Here is a 26,908-nt window from a genome sequence, read left to right as displayed (position 1 = left end):
TCTGGTAGCTGACTGCGGTCCTGCTGTTTCAGCCGTTCTGGTCTCGGCGTTGTTCAGACTGTGGGAAGAGCCTCGTTTCCGAAACGATCAGGCACGGTGGTGGCTGGGGAGCTGATGCGACCCTGGGGCTGATGGCGCTCTTAACACCGCTGGGCTTGTTAAGCCGTAGCGCAGTGGGGAAGGAAAAGAAAAACAAAACCTCTGCGACCTCTCGGAGAGCAAGTAGGTCGAGGGAGCGTAAAGGGGCAGTGACGGTTGATTTGGGATATCCGACTTGCAGGTGGCGTTTTGCTCCCAGGGGGAACAAGGGACTTTTTGAGCATTTTGGACACAGAGAGATGCAGGGGAAACGAGTAAATCGCATCTCGCAGCTGAAGTTCTCCGTGGCAGCCGCTCCCGGCCCTGGTGACGCACGTGCGCCTGAGCTAAGTCCTCCCTTCCCTGGAAGCTAAACGCAGAAACGCAGCCGTTTTAGACGGTGACGGGCACAGCTGGGAAACCACCAAAACGCCTCTTCTCGTTTCCGAGTAACGTAGCGGCGAACAAAGCGGATGCGTTCTCCGAGTAGCCTGGCGTCAGCCGCGGAGAGCGCGGCGCCGTGCGGAGACGCACGCAGCCCAGCGAGCAGAGCGGAAGCACAAAATCAAAGCGGAAGAGACGAGATTTACTTCCCAATTTTATCTAAGATGTAATCATCCAAGCGGTAGTGACGGTGGGGGTTTTAGTGTGAATGTTTTGCTTTGAAAGGGACCCAGCAGAAAACGAGGCCTTTTCGGGATGGCCGAGCAGTCGCGGGCTGCAAAACCGGCCGGCCCAGCGCTGTCGTTGGCTGCGATCGGAAACCGGGCGTCAGGCAGCGCTCGCAGGGCTCTCACGTTTTTAATCTTTCTCTCCTTAGAGCGGGAGCGGGACTGCGCTGGAGGGAATTCCCTACCGGCGCCTGAACCGGCACAGGCCAAACCCGGCCTCGGCTGACCTCTCGGAAGAGGAAACCCAACGAATCGCCAGGATATTCTCCGCTCGGCTGTCCAAGAAGGAGTAGGTCGGCGCGCGTCTGTCCGGAGGGACTGCTTTCCAGCTGCCGCTCACGGCCGACGTGGGCAAACGCTGGCTCCTCCGGGGGAGAGAAGGTGGCATGAGCAGGTTTCGGTCTCCGATTGTTGATTCGCCTCGTTGTACGCATTTAAAGGGAGTTAAATCCTAGCGGTCAACTGAGGGATCAGCTCCCGGGCGAAGCTGCGCGTCTTGCAAGACTGGTGCTTGGCCAGACCCAAATCAGTGGGCTGTTTTCTGGCCTTCGGCTAGGCGAAGCCCATGGAGTTTCTGAGATTTAGTTGTGTGAAACTTCTCTAATCACCTTTTTAAGAAGCTGGGGAACCACAAAACACGCCGTTTTGGGCCGGCTGCTCTTTCTGGATGCAAAAGGTGGAGAATATTAGAAATTTACCACCCCAAAGCGAGACGGAAAACGGAGCTGCTTGTGCACGTACAAACCGAGGATGCTGTAAAACGCCCATCTGTGTACAAAATGGTTTTACTGAAATGTGAACTTTTGTACTGTAAGTTATTTTTGTACATTTTTGTCAAGTATCTTTCAGATAATGGACTCCAAAGCAAACCGAGCTAAGTTATTTTTGTACCGCTACGCAAACGCTGTTTGTGTTTCAATAAAATTACACTGGTTTCTTTGTCATCGCGTGCTTAAACGCGCTGCTGCCCGGTCCCCAGGCTGCTGCTCACCTCGTAGTGGGACTTGTTCCCACCGGAGCCACCAGTAAGGGCTGGGAGAAGACTTCTTTAGAAAGACGCTTTCCAGACGACGGTGCCTCTGGGGGGTCAAGGCAAGGGTCGCTGCTTTGCGAAGCGATGGGGCCTCGCCGCGCGCGCTGGCGAAGACGCGCCGCTGCAGGCAGCCGCCTGGCTCCGCTTGTTTTGCAGGGAGCTGCTGCCCGGCGCGAGGGGCCGCAGGCATCGAATGTCCTCGTGCTGAACCCGCCGTCCCCGACGGCAGCGCCGGCGCGTGACGCGGCTGGATGCCAGGGAGCCCCGGGAGGAGGCGGATGTTGGGGCCGTCCTGAGCGAGCCTCGGGGCCGCGAGTTAAGCGGGCGCCTCCGCTTGCAGCTGGGGTGGCGGCGAGGGCCGGAGGAGGCAGCCTGGCCCGCGTTGACGCTGGGGAGCGGTGGTGGCAGCATGTGGGGGGGGGGGTGCGAGCAGTTGGAGCTGTTCCTAGCAAGTGGGGGGCACGACGGTTTTCTGCAGCTCGCCCCCTCCAAATCCTGTTTTTTCCCCCTCGCCATGCAAGCTGGCAGCGAGCAGAGCAGGACCCTGCAGCTCACTGCTCAACCTGCGAAGAGCCAAAACAGGCCTATGAAGCCTGGCCAAACTGCTGCTGCCGCCGGCAGGGCTCGAACCCGGGTCCCCCGAGGCCCCTCCCGCCGCCGCCGGGGCTCGAACCCGGGTCCCCCGAGGCCCCTCCCGCCGCCGCCGGGGCTCGAACCCGGGTCCCCCCGAGGCCCCTCCCGCCGCCGCCGCCGGGGCTCGAACCCGGGTCCCCCCGCGGCCCCTCCCGCCGCCGCCGCCGCCGGGGCTCGAACCCGGGTCCCCCCGCGGCCCCTCCCGCCGCCGCCGCCGCCGGGGCTCGAACCCGGGTCCCCCCGCGGCCCCTCCCGCCGCCGCCGCCGCCGGGGCTCGAACCCGGGTCCCCCCGCGGCCCCTCCCGCCGCCGCCGCCGCCGGGGCTCGAACCCGGGTCCCCCCGCGGCCCCTCCCGCCGCCGCCGCCGCCGGGGCTCGAACCCGGGTCCCCCCGCGGCCCCTCCCGCCGCCGCCGCCGCCGCCGCCGGGGCTCGAACCCGGGTCCCCCCGCGGCCCCTCCCGCCGCCGCCGCCGCCGGGGCTCGAACCCGGGTCCCCCCGCGGCCCCTCCCGCCGCCGCCGCCGCCGGGGCTCGAACCCGGGTCCCCCCGCGGCCCCTCCCGCCGCCGCCGGGGCTCGAACCCGGGTCCCTCCCCGGGGCGGAGCGGCCGCGCTATAAGAGCCGCGGCGCAGCGGGGGCTCCGCGCCGGGTCGGTCCGTGCCCGCCGCCTCTGCCCGCAGCAGGTGAGCGCGGCGGGAGCCGGACCAGCCTCGCCGGGGTCCCGTCACCCCCCCGCGCCCTCCCCGGCTCGTCTCCCACGGCGGCTCCTTCCCGCAGGACTAGCATGAGCCTGGGACGTCGCCTTCCTCCGCCACCGTCGATGGGAGGGGAAGGGACCCGCAGGGCAGCCGCCTTCGACGAGCGGGACGCTTTCAGGGAATCCTGCTCGAGCCCCAAACGCCCGCACTAGGTAACGGCGGGGCTGCCGCGCTGCGCTGCTCCGGGGAGGGGGACACGAAAGCTGGCTTCTCGCCCCCTGGTCCCCGGTCTGGCTCTGCTGTGCGTCCTGACGTGCAAAAGGCTGCAGGGCCAGAGGAGGCACCTGGACCCTGTAGCGTTGGCGGGGGGAAAAAAGGGGATTTGTGGCCTCGCTCATCTCCCCTAGCCAGGGCAGAGTTTGCTGCTTGCCTGCATCCCGCGTGCGACCGTCCTCCGCCTCGCTCCTCGGCACCCGCTGCCCGTCGGCGCCCGCAGCATGGTGGGGTTCAAGCCCAGCGAGGTGCCCCCGACGGCCGCCGTGAAGATCGCAGGGGCCGGCGCGGCCGCTTGCGTCGCCGACCTCGTCACCTTTCCCCTGGACACGGCCAAAGTGCGGCTGCAGGTGAGGCGGGCGCCGCGCCGGGCTTCCTTGCCGGTCCGCTTTTCTTTTTCCCCATGAATCCCGCGTATCTACTCCTTGTCCCCTCGGCCCGTCCCCACCTTGAGGAGCCGGCGGTGCCGTAACTGCCCCGCGCTCTCCACCGTAAAGCCTCCTCCCGCGCTCTCCCGCCCAGATTCAGGGGGAGGCGAAGGCCGCCGGGAGCGCGCCGGCCACTCGGTACAAGGGCGTCTTCGGCACCATCGCCACCATGGTGAAGACGGAGGGCCCCAAGAGCCTCTACAGCGGGCTGGTGGCGGGGCTCCACCGCCAGATGAGCTTCGCCTCGGTCCGCATCGGCCTCTACGACTCGGTGAAGCAGGTCTACACCAGAGGGTCGGAGCGTAAGTTGAGCCGGGTGCCGGGTGGGTCCCCCACTGGCGCTTGGGGAACGTGCAAGACGGCGCGTGCAAGCTGGGGCCGTTTTTCTTCTTGACTTTTCTCCCCCTTCCCGTGCTGATCGCCCTTCTCCAGGCGCCGGGCTCGGGAGCCGGCTGCTCGCCGGCTGCACCACGGGAGCCATGGCCGTCACCCTCGCCCAGCCCACGGACGTGGTGAAGGTGCGGTTCCAAGCTCAGGTCCGCACGGAGGGTGCCCGGCGCTACCGGGGCACCATGGACGCCTACAAAACCATCGCCAAGGAGGAAGGAGTCCGCGGGCTGTGGAAAGGTGGGTGCAGTCCCCGAGCCACCGTCCCCGCCGCGAAGGTGCGGGCCTGAGCGCTCTCCTCCCCTCGCCCGGCAGGAACGTACCCCAACATAGTCCGCAACGCCATCGTGAACTGCGCCGAGGTGGTGACCTACGATCTCGTCAAGGAGGCGCTGCTGCAGTCCAACCTGATGACGGGTGAGTCCGTCCAGCCCCAGCGGCTCAGCGCCGCTGCCGACTTACCCCACGCGAGGACGTGGCTGCCGGAGGCGAAGCTGGTGGCCCTGGGCAGTTCGGGATTTCCTTCCCGAGCGTCCGTCCCGCTTGCAGCCTGCCAGGGCAGGAGGTCGCTGGGCTCTGTCCCCGCAGCGGCGCGGACTTCCGAAGCCTCGTGAGCTCACCGGCCTCGGCTTGGCAGATAACCTCCCGTGCCACTTCACCGCCGCCTTCGGGGCCGGCTTCTGCGCCACGCTCGTTGCCTCCCCCGTGGACGTGGTGAAGACGCGATACATGAACTCCGGCCCCGGGCAGTACGGCAGCGCCGTGCACTGCGCCCTCACCATGCTCAGGAGGGAAGGGCCCAAGGCCTTCTACAAGGGGTGAGTAGGGGTTCGTCATAACTACCCACTGCACCTCCAAAACGTGGCCTCCTCCAGGGTGGAGCCACCACCTTGGAGCTGACTAGGGAAAGCTGGTGTCCTAGTGGCTCCAGGGTGATTTGCTGGAGCTCCAGGGGAGTTTACTGACCCCAGCTGCTCTGGCACAGGTTCATGCCGTCCTTCCTGCGGCTCGGCTCCTGGAACGTGGTGATGTTCGTGACCTACGAGCAGCTGAAACGGGCCCTGATGGCTGCACGCAGCTCGTGGGAAGCCCCCTTCTGAGTCCCCGCCACAGCTCACCGACCACCCAGGGCTCCTGCTGTGCTCTCGAGCACCTCCTCGCTCACTGACACTGAAGAGTGTCACGTTGTCGAGCGCTGGGCTCGGAGCTGTGCGCCCTCCAGGAGGAGAAGACAAAGCCTCCCTAAAGTCCCAGGGGGGCCTGAGTAAATGGTGCACCTTCTTTTTTTAAAATGGCTTGCATCTTTCCAAGGGGGACTTCGGCCCCTGCTGGTTTGCTGGGTCCGTGCTGGCCCTGGGGTGGTTTCAGCCCCATCCCAGGTGCCGAGCTGGCAGCCAGCAGCTGGAGCCACAGTCCCAGACCAGGGGCCAGAGCAGGTCCAGGACCAACCTGCATGAGGTGTTGGGGTACGAAGCCTGCACCACCGCCCTTCCTGGGTACTCCCCATAAAGACCATAACCAGCTCAGGACACTGGTGGAGCGATGATTAACTTGCCTTGTGCACGTCTGAATGAAGAAAAATCAAAGATTGAAGGACCATGGCCTGATCTGCTGTGGAAGAGCATTGTAGGCAGTAGCTTCCCAGCTAGGAGATGGATGGACTGAGGAGAACTGGGCCCTCCAGCTCCCTTGGAAAGCTTTTAGGGCTCTGGGAGTCTCCAGCCCAGCTAGAAGACTGGGACCAGCCCGTTCCAGTGCATCCTGAGGCTGCTGCAGGTCCCTCCAGCCCCATGGGAGCCATGTGGGGAGTTGTGCTCGGTGCTGCTCACCTTGGGGGCCTTCAAGCATCTTTGCAACGGGGCTGTTGCTGGGGTAGAGCGTGGCAGCTACCGAGAGGAGGCCAGAAAGCCATGTGGATGGGAGCCTGGCTGGTGGAAAAACCCAGTCTCCAAGGTGCTCTGCGTTCGTAGGGTGCCAGATAGCTGGAAGTAGCCCTAGTCCTGACACACAGAACAGAGCTTTATTGGTTGGGAAGGGATGGGGAGGGAGAGGGGGAGATATCTGCTCGTCCCCCTAGCAGAGGAGGGCATTTTTCAAGAGCTTTTTCTTGTCAGGCGTGAGCTGCTTGGGAAAGGAAATATCAAAATATATGATGAGATCGCCTTTGCGTGCGGGGTCCTGGAATAGCGGCATCCCCTCCCCTGGCACAACTTTAAAGTACTTGGGGCTGCAAAGCAAAGGAAGGGTCTGAGAGGAGCAGCGAGACGCTCCCGGCCCCGCGAGCCCAGCCTGGTGGGGACGTGGGCCTTTGGCGCTAGAGCACTGAGGCCATCTGTTCTTCCAGCGCTGGCCCCACACCGTGCAGAGCCCTGTGCACAGCCCCCAGGATATTTTTTAGGGCAGTTTTGTTCCTGCAGCTCCAACCTGGGGCCTGTACCCCGCTTTCACCCGCGTGCCCACATTCCTTACCCTCGACGCTGCGCCCACCAGCTCGGTTTTCTTTCACCTCCCTGCACCAAGCACTCTCCACACCTCTGCTACCAGCCACGTGGCCCCAACCCAGGAGAGTAACCCACGGTCCCCCTCCTCCATCTTTGGACCTGCCCCCCAGCCCGGAGCTGGCCAGCAAAACCTTTCGAAGCACCTGGCAGATGACAGGCTCAGGACTCGCCTGGGATGAACAGGTCAACGCTGAGGGTCCTCCCTCGGCGCCTGTTCACCTGCGGAGGCTCTGACAGCACTTACTGCACAATGTCGTTGATGGGGATGTTCAGCAGCCTCCCGTCCAGCGTCTTCACGTCCACCGTGCAGCCGATCAGCGCCTGCAAGACACGCAGCGGAGCCCTGAGCTGCCTTTTTACCCCTCCCCCCCCCGGAGGGACCTCTTTTAGCAATCGTGCGAGTGAAGGGGCTGGCCAAGAAGGACAACTGGCCTTTACAGCCTCCCTTGCAGGTAAAGGCTCCTCCAAGCACTTAGCAGGGAGAGGAAGAGGATGGTAGAAGAACTGAAGAGAGGGGTCTGGCTCAATTGCTTCTCTTTGCCCAGCAGGGACGCGGGCCAGGCCCTGGGAAGATCCTTACCTTTCCCAGGGGGATGGTGACTACGTAAATTAGATTGTCATCTGCTCTCTTAAACCTGGGGTGGAGTTTCTCTTGGACAATGAAGGTGATATCGGCTGGAATAATGTTCGGGCCCTAAAGTCAAGGAAAAAGGATACCTGGAAATAGCTCAGTATAACAAACAATTTTATATAGGGAAAGGTGACAGGGATGAATGCCCTTTTGTTGCTGCTTCCAGCTGGCTGGGAGAGAGGAAAAGTATTTTCTTCCTTAAAAAAAAAAATCCCACCTAATGATTTTTACAGTAGAAACTAGGGTCTCACGTTTCCCATTTGTCACAGAGACTCCAGGAGTGGCTGGACAGGGGGAGGGATCCAGTATGACAAGTACCACAGCACGAAATCTCAGCAAGTAAAGCAGGAAGAGCATTGTTATCCAAGTTGTTTCAGAGGCCTTTTCTTTGCTCCTATTTAATACAAATGTCCACTAAATAGTTAGGAGGAAAAACTTCCTTTGCCCAAGATTAACTTCCATATCACCTCCCTTCCCTCTCCTGCTCACACACTCAGCTTTTCCTCTTAAAAGCCGGAAAGTTCTTTAACAAAGTCTCCTGCCAAGGGAAACCAGACTGCGTTTTGCAAAGCTGACGACAGACAGAAAACCAGCCCTTCCAAACGTCGCTACCCGTCGCAAGAAAAAGCCAGGCAGGAAAGGCTTCTTGGAGTATTTCTGAGCGCAGTAACGCCTCTCTGCCCTAGAGGTATCTGCCACTTCCCTCAGTTAGCGTTAACAGCGCGTCTCCAGGCTGCGAGTCCCTGGGGCTCTGAAAGCAGGAGATGCCTCGCTGGGTCCTGCGTCCGTAGTGCACCTCCGGCAACACAGCTCTGATCCAGGATGGAGGAGGGGACCTGCCCCCTGGAGCCAGAGCTCCCCGTATTTCCTGCAGCCTAACTCCCTAATGGGCACGTGTCCCTAAAAACGTGTCCCTCTGGAAAGCTCCCCGTTACCTATGTCTCCCCTCAGCAGACCTAACTCCCCACGGCCCTCCTGGGAGGCTCTGAGCTCCTGCTGCGGAGACACGACAGGAACGGGAGCTCTGCAAAGAGCACCCGGCCATCCTAGCAAAACGTGGCCCAGGACTGAACAACCCTGCCCTTACCTGGTCTCCTTCCTTTTCGAAGGTGATCCTGGTGCCCCGCTTCCAGCCCGGCTGCACATCGATTGTCAGTATCTTATCTCTGATGGTGGTCGTCTGACCATCTTCGTTCATCACCTGGGGGTTCAACACGGGGGCTAGAGGAGCCAGTCCTGGCAAGAGACACAGGTCTGCAACCGGGTGGAAGCCCGCTGACTCAATGTGGAGAAGGGACACGTGATCGAGGACACCGAGGTGCCCAAATAAACAGGATATAACCGCGGTGAGGAGAGCTGGGCCCCCAGCCTGGCAGGAGGGCTGCGCGAGCTCCACGGCAAAGCTGCTACGGGTACCAACGGGAACAGACGGAGCAGGAAAAACAGGGCTAGGAGCAGGAGACTGGGACCATGAAAGCAGCGAGGGAAGGGATGCAAATCATTAACTCAGAGCAGAAACGGAGCAGAAGGGAGAGACAACAGGTCTCGCTGGTGCAATGTGAAAAGAAAACCGCAGGAGCCTGAAATAGGAGCAAATGAAATGAAACCAGCCCTTCTCTGTCCCCCTCTGAAATCATCAGCCCTGCCCACAAGCTCTCACGTCAGCTCTTGCGCTGAAATCCCTTCGGCAGGGATCACTGCCGCCACCGATTCGGATCCTGTCTGCATTTGGGCCGGGTTTGGTTCACGTCCCTTCCCCGCCCAGCACAGAGACCCAGAGCCTCGCGGCCTGCTGAGACCCCTCAACGGGATCAGCTGTAAAGCCCCAGGCTCTGCTGCTGAAACGTCCTACGCCTAGAGGAGAGCCCTGCCAGTCCAAATCCCTGCCCTGCTGAGGGCGACCTCGCTTCACCCACGCTGCGCCTACCCGGCGGGAGATCTTGATCTTCTTGGTGCAGCCATAGAATAGGTCTTCAAGCGAGAGATAGAGATCCCGCTCGATCGGGGGGTCTTGCTTCCTCACGCCTCGTCCTCGCAGCCCTCCGAAGGCCATGTTCGGCTCCGAGCCATCCTCGGCAAAGAACTCTGCGTGAGCACGCAGAGACGGGGGAAAGCGAGATGCAAGGGCGGCAAAGGGCTGGGGGAGCAGGGCCAGCCCTCAGCTCGGAGCTGGAATTCCAGCCTCAGCCCTGGCACGAACCCCGGGCACCTCACTCAGATCAGAGGTCGGGGGTCCCTTGGGGCCTCCTTACTGTTGAGGCCGGCCACCCCGAACCACATCCACCAACCAGAAAACGAAGCTCCCAAAGCAAGCGGCTGCATCTGTTTCTGCCTGCGACGCCCTTCCCTGTTTAGCTGACAGCTGAGCTCCGAAGCCATGTTCTCTAGTAGTATTTTTTCTTGCTTGTGTTTATGGTTATCTCACTAATCCTCCCTCTCTTTCTCATGGGAATCCCTTGCAACAACGGCTGGGGACAGGTTGAACGCCCACCGCAGGACACCAGTGTCCCTGAACACACACCCAAGAGCTGGGGGAAGTCAGGAATCGACCTCCAAGCCCTGCTAGGTGCTGGGGACCATCAGTCCCAGAAAGGAACTGGGGCCCAAAGACACAAGCGCATCAAACAGTCAATCCCCACAGAGCAGGGAATAAACCTTCCCCCAGCAGGGCAGGGCACAAAACCACCAGCCTCTGCCATTCCTCTGCGGCTGTTTGCAGCCAGTTTGGGAGTTCCTGGAACACCCCAACTAACGTTTGAGCGGGACATACAGTCACACAGGCTGAACTAGAAGGGAAACCACATCCCTAGGGCTCTGGAGAAACATAGCAGCCAAGTGCGTCAGCCTGAAGGGCAGCGACAGCCCCCAGGACGTTGCTAAAGCCCCCCCCAAAAAGGCAGCCCATCGTCTCAGGCTGCAGAGGTGGCTGCTACCTCTGAGCAAGGCGAAAGCCAGAAGCAGCGCTGAGGCAAGAAGCAGCCCAGCGGCCGGAAGCAGAGCTCATTCGGCAGCGATCCTGGGACACGTGTAACACGTATGTGAGTAGCTGGGCAGAGAGATGTTCCCATAAGTGTTCCCATAAATGTTCCCTTAAGCTCAGCAAGTGACAGCAGCTACAGCAGCCAGGGCCAGGTCCTGTCCCAACCACAGGCCAGGCCTGGGCCACTCCGAGACGCGGCAGGGTCCCCACGTACCCGCAAAGGGGTTGTCCCCACCGAAGAACTCCTTGAAGACTTTGTAGGGGTTGTTGTGAAACACGTAGCCGACGGTCCAGGGGTTCTCGGTGCCGAACTCCAGTGGGATCCCACCTTTGAGACCCTCTTCTCCGAACTTATCATAGACTCCTTTCTTCATGGCTAGGGAACAAAGAGGCATTGGAAGCAGCCGCAGACTTTCCCACTTTGCGTGCAGGGCCCCAGCCTGCGATCGAGGCTTGCTTGGGAGGAGAGAAGGAGAGGGAAGAGAGTGGGGAAGCACTGCAAGATGGTGGGCAGCCACAGGCGAGGAGGGATGGAAGCAGGAGCACACACCCGGACCCAGCCCACTCGTGGCCGGCTGCCGCTCACAGCTCCCCCAATGCACCGATCCTGCTCCAAATCCCCTTGCTGCCCTCAGAGCCGACAACGCATCCCTGGGGGTGCAATCACTGCCAGCAACGGGGCAGGGGGGATTCAGACCACAGGAAACCTCCCCACTAGAGCTTTGTCCACAGCTCCAGCGGTCTCGACAGTCTCTGCAAGATCCCCGACAGACGGCAGCCCAGAGGAAGAGGGGAGTGGGAGCTGAGCAAGCTCAGGGGAAATAAGTGAGTGGGAGGAACCTCAGTCCACAGCTTCTGCAGCTGGTTGTGCCTCTGCAGCTGGTTGTGCCTCTGCTGGCAAGAGTCAAGTGCCCTCGGCATGAAACCTCACTAGCCATACTCAGGAGGTCTCTGTTGATCCAGACAAGCCTCGTGCCCCACTCCTGCAGCGGAGCTTGCCCCCCAGGACAGACCCCACTGCCCCGGCAGGGCGGAAGCAGAGCTCAGAGCTCCCTGCCTAGCAGCACACCAGGAGCGGCGGATGACACCCCAGCGAGGCACGGCGACCGCAGCCCAGGAAGAGGGGGGACACCCTCCTGCCAGACCAGAGCTGCTTCGTGTCCGGCTCAGGCCCTCCCAGCCCCATCCCCTGTCTCCCCGCTTACGGTCGCTGAGCACATCGTAGGCCTCCGCCAGCTGCCTGAACCGCTCCTGCGCCCAGGTCTCATCGCATTTTAAGGGATGGTTCTTCAAGGCTAGTCGCCGGTAGCTACAGAGGGGAAGGAGGGTGAGTCTAGCCTCGCAGGCAGCCCTGACCCAGGGCACCGAGACGTCCCCAGCCTGGCGGGACAGCCAGGGCAGGGCCTTGCTTGTGGCAGGGGGCTCTTTTGCTCCACAGGGCGCCCGCTGAGGGGAGCGTGAGGCCGCTAGCGACCCACCAAGGCCGCAGGGGAGCGCCCCCCCTCCCCCCAAAAAAAACCTCCCCGGGGCGAGGGGGGCAGTGGGAGCCCCCCCTCCCCGCAGGGCCGATCCCCCTCCTCACGCCTCCTTGATGTCGGCGTCCGTGGCGCCGCGGCCCAGCTCCAGCACGGCGTAGTAATCCTGCCCCATGGCGGCCCCCCCTCCCCGCCGCCGGGCCGTTGCTATGGCCACCGCTTCCCCGCGCGGGGCGGGCTGGGAGCGGAAGTCGGGCGAGCCACTTCCGGCCGGCGCGCGGAGCACGCTGGGAGTTGTAGTTCGGCCGCCCAGGGGCTGTAACTGCGTCCCCGGGAGGGGGGCGAAGGCGGAAAAGGCGCTGTTTTGGCCTTCGGAAAAGGGCCGAGGAACACGAGAGGGGGCAAGGCCAGGGGAGAAACGGCGCCATGCAGCAAGCGTTCTGCTACGATTAAAAAAAAAGAAAAAAACCCAAACAAGCCAGCCCCAAGCCCAAAAATCCACACCCACGCTGCCCCAAAGAGCGATTGCTTTATTCCAGGCAACGCGGCTGCACAGTCCCCTTCAGCAGCCCCAGCTGATTCCCCCCCACCCCCACCCCCTACAAAAAGCAGTTACAGAGAGAACAGTAGAAAAGCAAACAACCTGTAATTATACAGCAGATGGTGCAAGATCCTCTCTCAACACCTTGGAGCCGCTTACCAAAGGGAAAGCCGACCCCCTCTACATCAACGTCGTCGGCAAGAAACATCACCCCTCGCCACAAGCTTTATATACAGCCTGGTCACTACGATAAGCTCAAGACGCTTCTTTATACATATCTCAAACAAAGCTCTTCCAAGCTTATTTCCCTGGACGGCAGTTCCAACGCTTCTCTCGGATATTCAGCCGATCCAAACCTTCAAAGGTCGGAAAGTTGGTATCTCCTCACCATCCCGTCTCTGCAGCACGTGTAAATCTGCTTCTCCCAATAAGATACCTAAAACGGGGGGGAGGAAATAAAAAGAATAAAAGCAGCATTTAAGCACGTTCCCTTCTCCTGGGACAAGGGGAGAAAGGAAACACCCTTGCAGTTTCTCTAAGGAGACCCTGTGTGCTGCCTGGAGACGGGCAGAGACTTAAAGTTTTGCTCTCAAAATAAGCCTCTTCCATTAATACCAAGTCACTGCCATCTGGCAGCAGCAAACTCTCTTCTTTGGCCTTAAACACTACAGCAGTCACGACAAGCGATTCTGGCATTAATCTGCAGAGACCAGAATCTCTCGGGACTTCTCTTACGGAGGGAACAGCAGGCGAGCGTCTCCTGAAAGAGTATTAGCGAGTTTTAAAGGACAGTTCAAGTTCTCACTGTCATCTCAACGGTGGGCAGGGGAGGGCTCACAGAACAGAGGATTTCTGTTGGATCTGAAAGGAGGAAGATGACTGGGTTTTGCTCACACCTCACTCAATTCTGTAGGTCAAGTTTTAGCCTCGGAGCAAAGCTCGGTGTTAAAATTGAGGGGTTTGTATTGGCTAAGAGAGGGAGAACTGGATTGTGGAATGGAAATTGGTTAAAAACAAGAGCTCATCTTCCAGAACGGCCCAGGGAACCCAGGTCATTCTGCCAGACCTGTGCGCATTCAGCAGCGTTTCTGAAAACAGAACAACAAAAGTATTTTCTGGTCTCAAGTCACCAGGGAGTAAAAGGCAACAGGCAGCACCGTGCAGCTGACTGCTGTTTTTCACCCAGCTGATCTTCCAAGCACAGATTAATTTCGGTCTCTTTACAGAGGCAGGAAACGCAGCTCTGCCAGATCTACTCCAACAACCAAGTTACTCGGCTGCTTCAGTTTTACCCCTGCATGATGGAGATTATGCTAACGTACCGCAGAGAGATGCTGACAGGATTTGTTTATGCAAAATATTAAGACTATTCAACTGGAGAAAATAAGCTTAAAAGTCAACTGTGCGAATGAGCCAGTTCTGTGGGCTGACAAATCCCCACATAAAGGCAGCTGCCTGCTACCTGGCATCACCTTTCCCTACGTCCTCCAAGTTGACCCATCCTCTTCCTTACCTTGTACACAGGGTCACAGTCTGCTTCTGTGAGATCGATGACGTAATCGAGGTCTTGCTGAACGATAAAACAGGTTCCATCACCTACAGAAGAGGAAGAGTTGCCAAGCAAGGAAGGAACATCAGCCAACTAGTGCAACAAGCCACTGTCTCATTACAAAAGTGACAGGCACAGCAGATCTGCCTGTTCAGAGGCTACGGAGGCCCTGGGAAAGGGGAAGCACACTGTGAGGACATCAGTGAGATGGCAAAAGGTTGGGAAGCACCTCGGAGGCCCTATTTCGGGGGAGCATCAACACAAAAATGCAAGGCAAAAAAGCATCTATGTAATACAGCTTCTACTGTGTCATTTCTTTGCCACAGACACTGTTCAGCTCTCTAACTGCCTGGACAGCCAGCCACTGCTTGTACACAAGTGGGCAACACACAAAGAACAGAAAACTACTTGATTCAATTATATAAATTCTACTGCCACAACAAAGCACTTGAGTTACCTTGGCCGGCAATAAATCCATCCTGGTAAGGGAGCAGAGAAAGCACTGGTGCTCCTGATCTGTGAATGACCTGGATGGGAGTGCTAGAAAGAGGAGTAAAAACAAGCAAAAAGTATTATGGTCAATAGTCAGGGACCATCCCAATCCGTGAACACTGAAAAAAGAACCACAAACTTGTGGTTAAAAGATACATAAGGAGAACATATAGGAGACGGGAACTTGATCACTAGTTAGTGAACAGTCTTTTGTCCTCTAGAAGCAGATGGAAGTCAGCACTGGTTTCCCCACAGATGCTGCCAAGGGATAAAAAGGGGAGCAAAGAGTTAGTTAGAAGGTAAACGGCAGTGTACCTCAACACAGAATTACAGACAGGGATTACTGCTGCCAAAACACAGAAGTAAGCTTGACACTTATCCAACATGAAAGATTTTTTGCAGACTTTATACCAGCCTCTCTGGCACCCACCCAAAAGCACCACCTGGATCCCTCTCACCTTCGAACACTAGCCTTTGACACTGCTAGAAACCAAGTTAGACCAGCTCCTGCCCTCAGCAACAGCTCAGCAATCCCATGCCAGGATGACGATCACCACAAACGGTAAGATCCTACAAAGACACTTATGTCTCACTGGTGAAGGAGAAGAGGCTGTGCATTTCACGGGAAGAGTGCTGCTGCTCACATATATTAAATATATTTAAAAATATAAAACATTTTTCCAAAACACAGTAATTTGAGAGGTAAAGCTATGCCAACTCCTCAGCACAGGTCAAGACTGAAGAGTTTTTCATTAACTTGGAAACGTGCGTAGAACCTAAAGTCCTTTAGGAAGAACTTCACAAAGAACATCCCATCAGATCACTAACACCAACAGTATCCCTTCTTCAGTGCTCCCCAAGAGAAGGCAATGGCTGCCAGAGGCTCAAAAGCTTGTAGTGCCACCGCTTGGGCTGTATCCACTCCTCAGAAGAGGGATCATCTGCCAGCACCCTCAAACCAGCTCCCTTCCTCAGCAAAAAGAGAGTCGCTGTTTAAACGCTCCCAGCCCCAGACACTCACTTTGTGTTTCTCACATCCAGCTGATATATGTTCCCATCCTGAGTCCCTGCTAGGAAATAGGTACTTGAGAGGAACGTACAGCAGTTAAACGCATCAGATCCGACAAAGAGAAACACCTGGGAATAGAGGAACAAACATTAAGTGTCAGATACTTCACAGATCAAGATAAAGCAGCCAGCAGAGGCTGAGGGAAAGGGACAATAATTTATTTAGAAGTAGTCAGTACAGTCACTTCTGTGATTCATGGCAAACCCAGAGCTAGGTTAATAGCCCTTCAGCTCTGCACCAGGACGCGCAGAACAGTTCTCCAAGACCAGTCTTGCCAAGTCGGCACTGACAGTGCAATCAGTGAATGCTCCTAGGTCTCCTTCGGAGAGAGACGCATCACACAGCGACAGGCCAGGCAATACTGAGTTCAAACTAGTCTTCAGACACCCACAAAAGAAGGGACTAGATCTGCGTGACAGGCCGGGTCTCCGTTACAAAGGCTGGAAGCTTTCTCCAGCTGAGCTTTTGCCATCTTTCTGACGGAGCTTGGCAAGCATGCCTGTTCCACCCAATTTTCGCTCTCCACAAATACCATGACAAGTGTTTTATGTCAGGAGATCCTCCTGCCCCACTGCCCAGGAGCAGGCTACAAGGCAGGCCTGCCGAGACAGCAGCTCTGCAGAGACAGCCTGCGGTTCCTGCGTTCACAGTGACATCTACCGGCCAGTGCTTAGTCTTGCACATACCTGGGTTAAAAACAGGCAAGCAATTCTTACTCCTCAAATTGCCACATCCCAATCTAGCCAGTAGGAAGCAGAGAGAGTTATCTCTTTATTGTACCGGCTTTTAGCCTCTTTGCTCTTCCAGGGAATAAATATCGGGGAGAACGCTGCAACACAAGACCTCAGCCAGAGAGAGGCAGGTCAGTCCTCCCCTGCCTCAACGCAACCCGGCTCTATCCCTTTCTTTGTGCTTCACGGCAAACCTCACCAGGGGAGCAGAGCTGGGTTAACGCTAATCAGTTTGCTTAATTGATTTAGTTTTAACCTGACTCGACTCTCCAGCCCAGTGCTCTGCACAGCTACGTGAATGTCAGCTTATAAAAAGAGGAGCTGCTGCAGCAGGAATGGCAACTGAGGACTGGGGCCCTGCGCTGTTTTCATAGCAGCATCTCAACATGCTCCCTCAGGCAAGTGCCCTACGATTAGGGGACCTCAGGCAAGTGCCCTACGATTAGGGGATGAGAAACACCACCATACACAGCAGTTCTCTACACAGACCATCTCCTCCTACAGCCAGGGCAATTCAAAGGCATTACTGATCATCTCTGACTCCTTACCGGCTGCCTGCTCTGCAGTCCCACTCCTTGAAGCTTCTTGTCTTCTCGGGCCAACAACAGGATTTTCCCTTCTGTCCCAATCTCACGTTCACCTGGCAAAAGGACAACAGCAGTGTTAACTCCAGCCGTGGCTACACGCCAAACGTCAACAGAAGGGGAGTTGATCTGATGGTACCAAAATCTGTACCAGAGTCGGACAGTTCAGATCACTCCTGCTGAACCCATAGCAACGTTCCCCTTGGGGCAAAGTAGGCCCTGAAACACCAGATGCAGCAAGGCAGCCCAGTAATCAAAGAGATCCCAGTCTTAATCACTCACGCTGTTTGAGGAGGCTCAATTCCTCCTACCAGGGCTGGAGTGCTCTATTCTGGCGGCCCTAGCTCCCTTCCCCAGATGGTATGAGGGAGCATGCTGCACTCTCAGGATTTCACCTGCGGCACCCAGGTGACAAACCTGAAGAGTCTGAGGCAGGGGAGGAAGGTTGACCTAAGAGAAAGTTTCTTACTGGGAGCTTTTTCAGGTGTGCCCAGGTTCAGTGAGTTGTCAGCAGCGCCCACGGCAATGCCGTTGACAGGAGAGCCACAGTCAGCGATGACTCCCAGACAGGCAGACTTCCCACAGTCCCAGAGACGGGCAGTGCCATCTCTAGAGCAGGAAAGGACGTTTCTTCCCCGATCCACAATGGCAGTGTCCAAAATACCTGCATCAAAGCAAAGGCCGCTTTCAGACAGGGAGCGTGGCAGGCAGATACAACAAGGTTGAGAAGAGCATCTCATACTACCCGCACGCTAAGCTACAAGCCCCAAGCTGCTGTCCCCAGAGCACCACTGGTCAGCAAGGCAAGACCCCGAGGTCACACACAGGCAAATCGCGCAACATAGGGCAGGGAGCCGCAAAATCCAACGGGAGGCACATGTGGAAGGCAGCAGTTCCCAGTAAATCACGCACAGCAGGAGCCGCTGCCCTGCGCAGAGGCAAGATATCACCGATAAGATGATCGGCAACACTTCACCTCAGGAGGTGATACTTCCTGAAGCTGCTACTGAGTTGCTATCTCCACGATTAGCCTCTGACTTGGAAAGAAAAAGAGTCTGGCCCAACACTCTTCAAACATTGCCACCTGCAGCTCTGCATAACCCCAGAACTGGGGTGAGGCAAGTAACATCTACATTATCCAGCTACAGCAACACCAAGAGAGCAGTCCTAGCAGATGCTAACATCTCCCAACTACTTCATTTCGCTACGGGTCACTGTGTTTCTAGATCTGAAAGATGACGCAGCGTTCTGAGGAAGGGAACAATCAGACAGTTTGAAGATATAATTAACACTCTCCTGATGGAAGCAGTAACTAAACATGACAAGTTCAAGACACAGGACAAGTCCTAAATAAGTGAGCGGATGCCAAGCAAACCCAAATGCAATTACATGCTGACTGCAGCAGTTTGGACTGGAGCTGCACAAAGGGGATAAAGTCAACTCCAGAGCCACAGGGAGCCAGCCAGAGTCCTTCTGACCGAAGCTCTGTTACGCTGCCTTCCAGTTTATTCACAGGACATTAATATCAGGAGTACTTTGCGTTTTTTGAATCCACACAATTCGATCACATTAAAACAACGGCAGGTTCAGTGCAAGGCAAGTTGTCAAGTTAACCGAGTTTTGGACAGAGTCACAGGGTTTACGCTCATAGAGCGCTTTTCAAAGCCTAGCGCCTTGTAGGACAGGGAAAGCAAGAGTCTGTACAGCACCACATTAGCTGTTCAGGGAGGAGAAAACCGAGGCCTGTTTTTGCAGCAAGAAGCAAGTGAGTTGTGGATCTGGGATTTGCTCATGATCACACAAGTGTTCAGCTTGATGTTCCTTGGGAAAATACCACCTGCCGAGTCAAGGTAGCATCCCTGACCACTGTGCTCTGGGCCAGGCGCAAACAGGCAGTAAGAGAGCCTGCTTAAGCATTACATATAAATCCACAGGAAATCAAATCCTCTCTTCAGAGACTAACCCTAACAGAGGTAGCATCAGCTCTGTCCAGAAAATCGCCTTAATCACAGCTCTCAGGAGCCTTTCTGGGTAGCTCGTTTTCCATCCCTTGCAGACTTTTCCAAGACTAAGATGATAACAATCAAGAGAGGTTTGTAGCGAGAACAACTGAAAGCAGGGAACGTGGATCCTCGAATGCAGAAAATGGGCACTCAACACACCACATAAGATGGCCTACGCATGCTCTGCGGGAGGACACAAGCAGGGTGAGGATTTTGCAGTTTCAGCAATGAGACCATCAACAAGAGCAGAGGTAAACATCTGCCTTCGGTAAAAGGGCGGACAAGCTCCTTCCAAGTCTTAAGTGAACATTCACTTAAGTAACCTGGCAGCTGCTCTTGCTGTGCCTTGCTCCCTTTCAGCAGCGTGGGTCCTCAAGACAGGGAACTGCTTGCCCCAGTTCTGTGAGTCCCTAATAAACTGCTGCATGCTTTTCTCAACAGGAAAAAAATAAAGAAAAAAAAAGACAGAGGCTCCGGAGCAGCTCAAGGTCAACATGATGATGTGGGTGCGAGTGGAAGGCACTCCCAATGCAGCGCAGGCGGCAAGCCTACTGAACACAGGTCAGAGCTGTGGATAGCCGAGACCGCGCTGGACGAACAGAACGCCCCCTGCCTCCACCTCTGGCACTCTCAACCACCTAATGGACTGCATCCTCCCACTTTTTCCCTTTAATAAAGGAAGAAAATCCAGGTCAGTGAGAGAAACAGCTTCAGCTGTCTAATAGAGCAACTACTGATCTTTTTATTCAAGTTCTGGGAGCCTGAAAAAGATAATTCCCGCATCTAATATAAATGCACAGAGTGCAGCAGGCTGGTGACTGAACATTAGCTCTCGGGTGCAATGCAATCATACACACAGCAGATAAAGCATTTTAAAGGCTAAGTACTCTGTACCTCCTTTGTGACCTTTAAATGTTACTACGCAGCTGGCATCTTCTGCCGACCAGATCTTTAGCTGGGCATCCATTCCCCCACTCAGAACCACAAGGCCCGATGGGAAAAACCTGCAACAATTCACATCATACACATGGCCTTCCAATAGTCTCTGGAAAAACAAAGAACTATGTGCTAGTTCCATTGTTATCACCCTTACGCCAAGCAATTTTTGAACTGTGTCACTGGAAAACTCAGTGTTCCCAAGTGGACAGATATCCTCTGGGTTTAAGTACGTGGAACAGACTCGTCTGCAGCTTCTAGGCAGTCGCTAAGTTACCAGGTACACCCTGGGCCTCGCTTTGACATTTGAATAACTAATTATATAGCAGAGAACATCATGTCCCTCTCTAAGCAACAAGCTCCAAAAGAAACACCTTAACTGGGAAAGCAACAGCCACCCACGGCGTGGCTAGTCTAACATGAGCAAGTGCCATTTTCTTCACCTCTTCCCTACTGCAGAATAAATTGAGTGCTTGTACCAGGCAGGTTCAGAGCCGAGAGTTACCTCTTGTGCTCTAGCTGTCATTCCTAACTTCCCTTTCTTGTTTTTACCCTGGGACTCCTCCCCAGGCTGCTGAGCATCGTTTCCCTTGGGGAAGTTGCACTTTCCAACAGATGAGACTTTAAAATCTCCAAGAAGCCAAACTTCCGTTAGCTTTTCAATCAAAAGCCAGTTTCTTGCCTGCCCGCCCTAGACTTCAGAGTGCAGACAGTCCGATTACGATTACAGCTGAATGACTTCAGTAACATCAACACACAACACCTCCAAACAAAGCTAGATGCTCTTACTCTTATTTCTCCATTTGCAGCCTGCCAGATTTTCATGGTCCCATCCGTGCTGGTAGACACGCCAAGCCCTCCACCACTGGAAATATCGAGACAGGTGATCTGCACGGGAGCAAAACAAAAACAAAACAGTTTTGACCTGGATATAGACGTTTCTGCTTTTGAGCCTAACTTCATATTGGGGGAGGCCTGCTAGGTACATCATTCAGCACTACAGTCTCCCTGAGAGGTACTGCTGGACTTGCCGAAATACCTGCAAGAGTTTCCGCATCGCTAGCTAAACAATTTCTGATAATATCGTTTCCTTATATTTAATACCCTTCAGCAAGGGCTTCCTGGCTTCACCTCCTTAAACTCTCAAACATACAAGTTTTATGAGAGATTAATTAAGCCTTTATGGCACCTCCCCCAAGAAGCGGCTCCTGAGCGTCAGGCTTTTTCTGGAGGACAAGGGCAGCGTAAAGGGAAATTCCGTTCAGTTCCTCTGTTTGCACGGAGAGATGCAGTGCCCTCCTCGCAGGACAAGCTGCTGATCTTCAGCCAGAGCTCAGTCGAGTGCTAGGTGACAGGAACCTGGCAAGAAGCACCCCAAATTTCTTCTAGTTGCCTCCAGCTGGACAGAGAAATCGTTATTCTCTGCCTGTGCCTCTGCAGAGCAGAGAGAAAGCAGGGAGAAATTGAGTGCTGAGTCAGAAGCCTGCACAGAGAACAGTTATATTTCAGGCTTACTCCAGGTGAAGCTGAAATTTGGATTTTTCTAGAAAGCCCTGTATGCAATTAAGAAATTGAGCCAAGCTGTTCCACACTTATACCAAGATACCCAGCCTGCGTGAGAGCGCCCCGACTCACCAGCCTGCAAGATGTCAGTCGAGACACTTGTCCAACAGCACAGCCTAAATTTTCTGGAACACTGACTCAAAACTAGCTTCTTGTGCAGGCAGGCTAGCTCCTCACATGGTCTATCACACTGAGGTATTAACAACTGCTCTGCATAAACACGTGGGAGACTTGAAAGCTTTTGAAGAGAGCAGATGTTGCGCTTATATTCTTGCAAAAGGGTCACCTTTCCCATGATGCGAGACATTATTGCTGCAGGAAAGCGCCAGCTGCATTTTAGTTATGGGTGAAATAATTTAAGATAACATGTATTCTAGCCTTGAGTGAAACAATTGAGTCATCTAAGTGATGGAGACATTTGCGATGTAGACTTCAGACTGCCTAGTGCTGCTGCAAAAACAAGTACATAGGTTTTGATAAAGGTTAACCTCCTGCATTGCATCCTGCAAAATACAATGAAAAAAACTATCACAAATTTGTAGTGGAATAGCTGCTCTGTCCTGGAAGATTTGGAGACGTCTTGATTCAGGCTGCATTACCTTAAGGAGCTGCCTAGCTATTCTATTTGTGCTCACAGGATGAGCATAAAAATCTCATGGTGGCCAAAAAACACTACATGAGAAACACAGATCACAGTTCTATCACCACTGGTCTCCAGTCTTCTTAAAGCGTGCAGGCCATCAGTGTGCTGACAGCTCCTAGGCACCTGGTCAGGTTGGCGAGGGAATGGGCTGCTCTCTTCATCATAAGTTTTGATTGAAATGCTTTTCTGAATTAACAACTATTCTCAAATAAGCACTTGGCTTTGTCATTGCTCGCTGAAGTGTGCTCAACGTTAGCTGAAGACCAGTCTGAAGAGATGCTGAAGTCCAGTGTACTATGATGTCCACAGTGAAGCCCAAAGACAGGAATAGACTGAGGAACCTTGCCAAGAAAGATGACTGCTAGAGGCCTGAGACCTGAGGAAGATGCCCTCAAGCACGCTGAGAACATAACAGTCTATAATTCCATTTCCAGCATTAATTGGAGGATATTCTATGGCATCATATTACCACTTGCACTTATTTGGCATTTACTAGGGACATGACATGCCACACTGTCTTCAGCCACAACTTCTCCTATCTAGGCAAGAGTGAGACCAAGTTGCTCTCCTAAAAAGACCTCTGACTGCTCAAATCACAGCAAGCTTTAACAGGCTGCAGATCATCAATGCTTTTTTTTTTTTTTTTTAAGATGAAAAGTCAGTTTGTGAATTAAAACAAACAATTATTAGTATTTTAGAGGGTTTTTTTTTTTTTTAAAAGTATAGGTTGTGGTTTAGCCATTAAACAGCCATTAAGTACATTCACTTTCTTCTTGATCATGTGAGAAAACTTCAATGTCATTTTATATAACGCCCAACCCTCTCCATGGTAGCCTGCTCCCTAGCAAGCAAAAAAATTCAGATTGAAGGATATTCGAACAGGAATGAAAACAACCAAGCCGCATCGATGTTCGACACAACCACAAACTTTCCACAGGGATATGTGAACAGGCAAGGCAAAGCACGAGTGCTCAGAACAAGAGGCAGCAGGTAAATAGGATAACCGGAGCTTAGTCCGCAGCAGCTTTACACTCATCTACATATTAATAGATCTTGCTTGAGCTGCTTTCCAGAGGCGAGATCTGCAGTGCAGCTGTAACCCATCATACCCATTTGACAGCAGACTAAACACTTAAGCCTGCATTTCCATTTTGCTGTGCTCTGAATGTTGATTCCATTTATCACACAAAAGGGCAGCTGGGGACTCTTTAAGTAGCACAAAGCTCTCAAAAGTGATTCACCTCTGCCTCAGGAGCTGCCTTACTGCCAAGCTCAGTCTCTCCACACAGCCTCGCTTCCTCTTAAAACAGTCGTAAAGTTGTGGAACTGCACGTACATCAAAACGCAACTTGATTTATACAGCTTTTGAGCTTCATCAATAGAGACTGACTTTTTAGCTTTTCAGCATTTTTAGCTGGGTTTATCACAACAGCTTGCTCAATAAATCTCGAGTCAGGTGTGTATATAACATCCCGAGGAGCCTTCAGGGACACCCTTTAGGATAGCAGTACAGGCTATAACGTACTCTACTTTCTTGGATCCCTTCCAGATAGGGTTAAGCATTCAGCAAAAGCACAGACTACTTTCCAGTACAGCCAAGCTACGTGCTTCTCTTCAGGGCCAAAATGAAGTCTCAGGCCAGAGTCAGCCTCTCTGTGTCACTGTGCAGTGAGGAACAGTACTTGCTTCATCTCCAGATCGATGAGCTGGACAGTACAAAGTAAATTAAAAGACTATCCAATGAAACAAGCAGGACTGGTTTTAAATAAAAAGCATAACAAGTGATTTTTTTTTTTTTTTAAATACAAGCCAAGCCTTTCCTTGTCTCAAATTCCCACCAGGTCAATTTATGCAGCATTCAATTCTTGGCCCCTTTACTGACCCTCTCAACACAGAATTCAATATAGCAGCCATACGGCAAATATTATGTAGAACTTCATTACATGAAGGCAAACAGCCACTATGAGCCTGGGATGGATTTGAATCACAGAGTCGGACAGGAAGAGCTTGATGCCTGGAACCTCTTACTTTTGTCTTTTTTCTCCTGACACATTAACTAACTCATCTTCCTTGGGACCTGTTGTGGGTCTGAAGTGAGCAGAAACCTGATGGCTTGCAAGAGAACAGAGTTAAAAACTAAGCGAGTTAACTAGAAGAAAGGTTTAGAAGAAGGCCACATCTGGTCTGCATGGTGATGCACGCTCCAAGTTGTCAGAGAGCCACCAAAACAAAATGCACCAGCAGCCACTTCCCTTCTGAGCCTTTCTCTGCCACCCTGTGACACCTGCTGCTCTCTAACAAGCAGCTTTGTCTCCCCTCAGGCTCCTCTGTTGTTACGAGGGCTGCGGTTGTACCCAGAGGCGCAGAGCAGGCCGAGGTTCCCTTCCAAGGAAAGCCACAAAACACACTGAACTCCTCATCTGAGCACTTTTATATTAAATAACTCAGGAAACCCAGGGAAACAGAGAACTTTCATGGCTGCAATCACTCGGAAAGTATTTTTCCTAATCACAGATCAAAGTCAACCCGAAAGTAGAGTCACATTTAAATATCAGCTTCCCTACAAGTGTTACAGGACAGCTTCATCTTGAAAAGCTTCCAGGACCCTGGAGTTGTATCAGTTTTTTTTTTTTTCTTTAAAAAATTACCATGAAAAATAAGTTAGTTTTGGAAGTACATACAAGTGTCTAAACAATTTTTAGAGATTTTTGGATGGTGAGTCTTAACCATGATTAAGTTTCCAAGGTTTCTGAGGTCTGATATGGTTTAGTTACCTAGTTTATATACGAAGCCATCCTGCAGGCCATTCTTTTAAACGTGCACGCAGCAGTCAGACACACTATGACAGTTCACAGTCACTTCCAGTTATTTCCCACTCACTCCACAAGGTTACTTACACTTTTCTGATGGATTCTACAAAACGTTGTGTAGGGTGCCAAGAACTTTGTGGACACATTTTCGTGAGGACAAGAAATGTGAATGCTTTTCTAGAGGAGGAAAGGGGAGAAAAAATAAACAAAGAAACAAACAGAAGCACCATAAGTCCTACTGACACACTTGTAAAATATCTAGGTTACAAATGAGATTTTTATAGAAATATACTAAAAAAAAGCAAACAAGGACAGCACATCCATCTCAGATGAGATGGCTTGTTTTGCATTCAGCTACTTGCTTCACTAAGTACGGAAAATTTTAATGTCTGTGAGAACTGTCGGAAGAAACAGTTCTTAGGTTTGCTGAACTTCCTGCTGAGGCAAAACAAACAAACCCACCCATCCACCCACATCACCACACTACTAGATACAGCGCAGTGAGTCCCAGAGATCAGGGGCCTTATCCAGCAGGACAAACGCTCAGATGTGTGGGCAAGAAATACTAGGGACCATCCAGCTGAAGGCTCTTTATCCCTGGTTGGGTGCAAAGCAGAGAAATACTGCGGCTACCGCTTCAGTTTCACATTTAAACATGCAGGATGTTAGCAGCAGCACGGAAAACAGCTGGACCTAGGAAAGGTGTCAACTACCCTTCACTTCTCAGTGCAAACACCCGATCGGGGCCAAAACAGACATGACAGCGTTTGCACCACCACGCTGCTAAACCTCCATCCTGACAGCAGCGTTACAGACAAACCGCCACAGGTCACCGGCACGCGGAGGCTCCGAGCCAGAGCTGCAAAACTGGACACGGTTCTGGTCTCGCACAGCCTGAAGACTAACAGCTGATGCAGCATCGGGCTCATCCCTTCGGTGACAACCTTAGATGACCCTTTGGCCTGTTACGCAACTACTCGCCCTCGGAAAGGTCCCTCGCTTCCCCCCCCCACCCCAGCACCTTAGTGACTCCGCCAACCACGAAGCCCTCGGAAGCAGCGATGTCGGGGACGCCCTCGGCGCTGAGCCCGCGGCAGGTCAGGCTGCCGTAGAGGGTCGGCTTCCCTGCGGGGACAGTGGCCATCAGCCTGGCCTCCTCTCAGCCCCCAGACCTCCCTCTGCTCACCCTGACACTCCTCCACCCCCCCCATAACCTTCCTCATCCTCCCCTCTCCCATAGGGCTCCCTAAGGCCTCCTCAGCCCCAGGGCTCCCCAACACCCAGAGCTCCAGGGGGGGGAGCTCCCCCACACCCTCCAGGCCTTCCCACCCCACTCTCTTCTCCTTGGCCATCCTGGGCTCCCTTCAAGGAGTCTGCATCCCCCCCCCCCAATAGCTCCCCCAATGGGCCCCCTCAGCCTTCACCCAAGGCCACCCCCAGTCCCCAAGGAGCTCTCCAAGGGGTCCCCACCCTCCTCTCAGCCCTCCCAGACTTGCACAACCCCCACCCAAATCCTCCCCCCTCCCCAGGCCTCCAGATTTCCCCCAAGACCGCCCCCCAGCCCTCTAGGGCTCCCCCAAGGGTCACCCCCCAGCTACACCCCCCAAGCTCCACCCAAGTCCCCCCCATCAGCTCTCTAGGACTTGCCCAAGCCCTTCTCCTCCCCCCCCACCAGGATCCCCACAAACTCTCTCTCCAACCCTCCAGCTCCCCCCCGCCGAGTCCTTCCCCCTCCCCTGACCTCCAGGTTGTCCCCAAGACCCCCCCCAAGGGTCCCCCTCCATCTACATCCCCCCCACACACCAGCCCCCCAACACTCGCCCAAAGACCCCTCCAAGCCTCCCCGAAACCCCCCTCCCCAGCCCTCCAGGGCCCCCCCCACCCCTAGGCCTCACCCAGCCCTCCCCCCCTCCCCTCAAGCCCCCGGCCCTCACCGGGGCTCCGACAGCTCAGCCAGGCCTCGCCCTCGTCCCTCCTGCGGAGAGAAACAGCGATGGGGCAGGGTCAGTGCGGGGCAGGGGCGGGAAGGGGCAGAGCAGGCCCAGCCCGGGCGCGCTCACCTCAGCGCCCGGCTCCAGTCGCTCTGGATGCGCAGCGTCGCCGCCATGGCGCCGCCCGCGCCTCGCCCCTACCTGCCGCCTTCCGCCTTCCCGGCAGCCCCCGCGGCGGATAGGCGGAGGCCGCCGTCCAATGAGCGGCG

The 26,908-nt window shown here is 54.8% G+C and overlaps 4 protein-coding genes across 14 annotated transcripts in view; 2 read left to right on the top strand and 2 right to left on the bottom strand.

Annotated features, from left to right (window-relative positions):
* The window catches only part of C2CD3 (C2 domain containing 3 centriole elongation regulator), a 52,451-nt gene extending 50,758 nt beyond the window's left edge, over positions 1–1,693 (top strand). For 4 of the 5 annotated variants that reach the window (XM_068930809.1, XM_068930805.1, XM_068930806.1 and 1 more), the window contains one exon: positions 899–1,693. In XM_068930809.1, coding sequence (XP_068786910.1) covers positions 899–1,042 — 144 coding nt within the window. In that variant the 3' untranslated portion in view covers positions 1,043–1,693. The remainder of the gene's footprint in view (positions 1–898) is intronic. The other variant, XR_011138785.1, reaches the window with a different exon arrangement.
* Positions 1,517–12,571, bottom strand: DNAJB13 (DnaJ heat shock protein family (Hsp40) member B13). 7 transcript variants are annotated; one of them, XR_011138786.1, is made up of 8 exons: positions 11,895–12,079; positions 11,518–11,621; positions 10,527–10,688; positions 9,260–9,417; positions 8,420–8,533; positions 6,946–7,022; positions 3,543–6,427; positions 1,517–2,345 (listed from the first exon to the last, which is right to left on the bottom strand). XR_011138786.1 is itself a non-coding variant. In XM_068930819.1 (8 exons), the coding sequence occupies exons 1-8, from the start codon at positions 11,960–11,962 to the stop codon at positions 5,724–5,726; spliced, it is 840 nt and encodes a 279-aa protein (XP_068786920.1). In that variant the 5' UTR covers positions 11,963–12,077; the 3' UTR covers positions 5,639–5,723. The 7 variants fall into 7 exon arrangements, 6 of the variants coding, with proteins under 6 accessions (XP_068786920.1, XP_068786923.1, XP_068786921.1 ...); XM_068930819.1 differs by lacking the exon at positions 1,517–2,345 and adding an exon at positions 7,282–7,395 and having other exon boundaries at positions 5,639–5,766; positions 11,895–12,077; XM_068930820.1 differs by lacking the exons at positions 1,517–2,345; positions 11,895–12,079 and adding exons at positions 7,282–7,395; positions 12,431–12,571 and having other exon boundaries at positions 6,041–6,200.
* Positions 3,059–5,725, top strand: LOC138065667 (dicarboxylate carrier UCP2-like). Its single transcript, XM_068930823.1, has 8 exons — positions 3,059–3,097; positions 3,192–3,324; positions 3,520–3,735; positions 3,908–4,115; positions 4,246–4,440; positions 4,516–4,617; positions 4,838–5,018; positions 5,186–5,725. Exons 3-8 carry the CDS (start codon positions 3,610–3,612, stop codon positions 5,298–5,300), a joined length of 927 nt encoding a protein of 308 aa, XP_068786924.1. The 5' UTR covers positions 3,059–3,097; positions 3,192–3,324; positions 3,520–3,609; the 3' UTR covers positions 5,301–5,725.
* PAAF1 (proteasomal ATPase associated factor 1) lies at positions 12,297–26,879 on the bottom strand. Its single transcript, XM_068930814.1, has 12 exons — positions 26,769–26,879; positions 26,643–26,683; positions 25,730–25,833; positions 24,796–24,885; positions 20,482–20,580; positions 19,651–19,801; positions 17,223–17,417; positions 16,718–16,809; positions 15,391–15,506; positions 14,335–14,417; positions 13,842–13,924; positions 12,297–12,764 (listed from the first exon to the last, which is right to left on the bottom strand). Exons 1-12 carry the CDS (start codon positions 26,813–26,815, stop codon positions 12,687–12,689), a joined length of 1,179 nt encoding a protein of 392 aa, XP_068786915.1. The 5' UTR covers positions 26,816–26,879; the 3' UTR covers positions 12,297–12,686.
* Positions 26,880–26,908: the final 29 nt, after the last annotated feature.

The sequence above is a fragment of the Struthio camelus genome, chromosome 1 (assembly GCF_040807025.1).
Source record: "Struthio camelus isolate bStrCam1 chromosome 1, bStrCam1.hap1, whole genome shotgun sequence".
In the NCBI taxonomy this organism is placed as follows: Eukaryota; Metazoa; Chordata; class Aves; order Struthioniformes; family Struthionidae; genus Struthio; species Struthio camelus.
The sequence above is the reverse complement of the archived record's forward strand: the minus strand, read 5'-3'. Positions and strand labels throughout refer to the sequence as shown.

Excerpts from the sequence above, each read along its gene's own strand:
- PAAF1 (XM_068930814.1), bottom strand. The coding sequence starts at position 26,815 with ATGGCGGCGACGCTGCGCATCCAGAGCGACTGGAGCCGGGCGCTGAG. Across the intron at positions 25,834-26,642 it reads GCTGAGCTGTCGGAGCCCCG|GGAAGCCGACCCTCTACGGC; the intron begins GTGAGGGCCGGG and ends CTGTCCCCGCAG. Across the intron at positions 24,886-25,729 it reads TGGTTGGCGGAGTCACTAAG|AAAAGCATTCACATTTCTTG; the intron begins GTGCTGGGGTGG and ends TTCCTCCTCTAG.
- DNAJB13 (XM_068930821.1), bottom strand. The coding sequence starts at position 11,962 with ATGGGGCAGGATTACTACGCCGTGCTGGAGCTGGGCCGCGGCGCCACG. Across the intron at positions 11,622-11,894 it reads GACGCCGACATCAAGGAGGC|CTACCGGCGACTAGCCTTGA; the intron begins GTGAGGAGGGGG and ends TCCCCTCTGTAG. Across the intron at positions 9,418-10,526 it reads TGGGGACAACCCCTTTGCGG|AGTTCTTTGCCGAGGATGGC; the intron begins GTACGTGGGGAC and ends GTGCTCACGCAG.
- LOC138065667 (XM_068930823.1), top strand. The coding sequence starts at position 3,610 with ATGGTGGGGTTCAAGCCCAGCGAGGTGCCCCCGACGGCCGCCGTGAAG. Across the intron at positions 4,618-4,837 it reads GCAGTCCAACCTGATGACGG|ATAACCTCCCGTGCCACTTC; the intron begins GTGAGTCCGTCC and ends TCGGCTTGGCAG. Across the intron at positions 5,019-5,185 it reads CCCAAGGCCTTCTACAAGGG|GTTCATGCCGTCCTTCCTGC; the intron begins GTGAGTAGGGGT and ends GCTCTGGCACAG.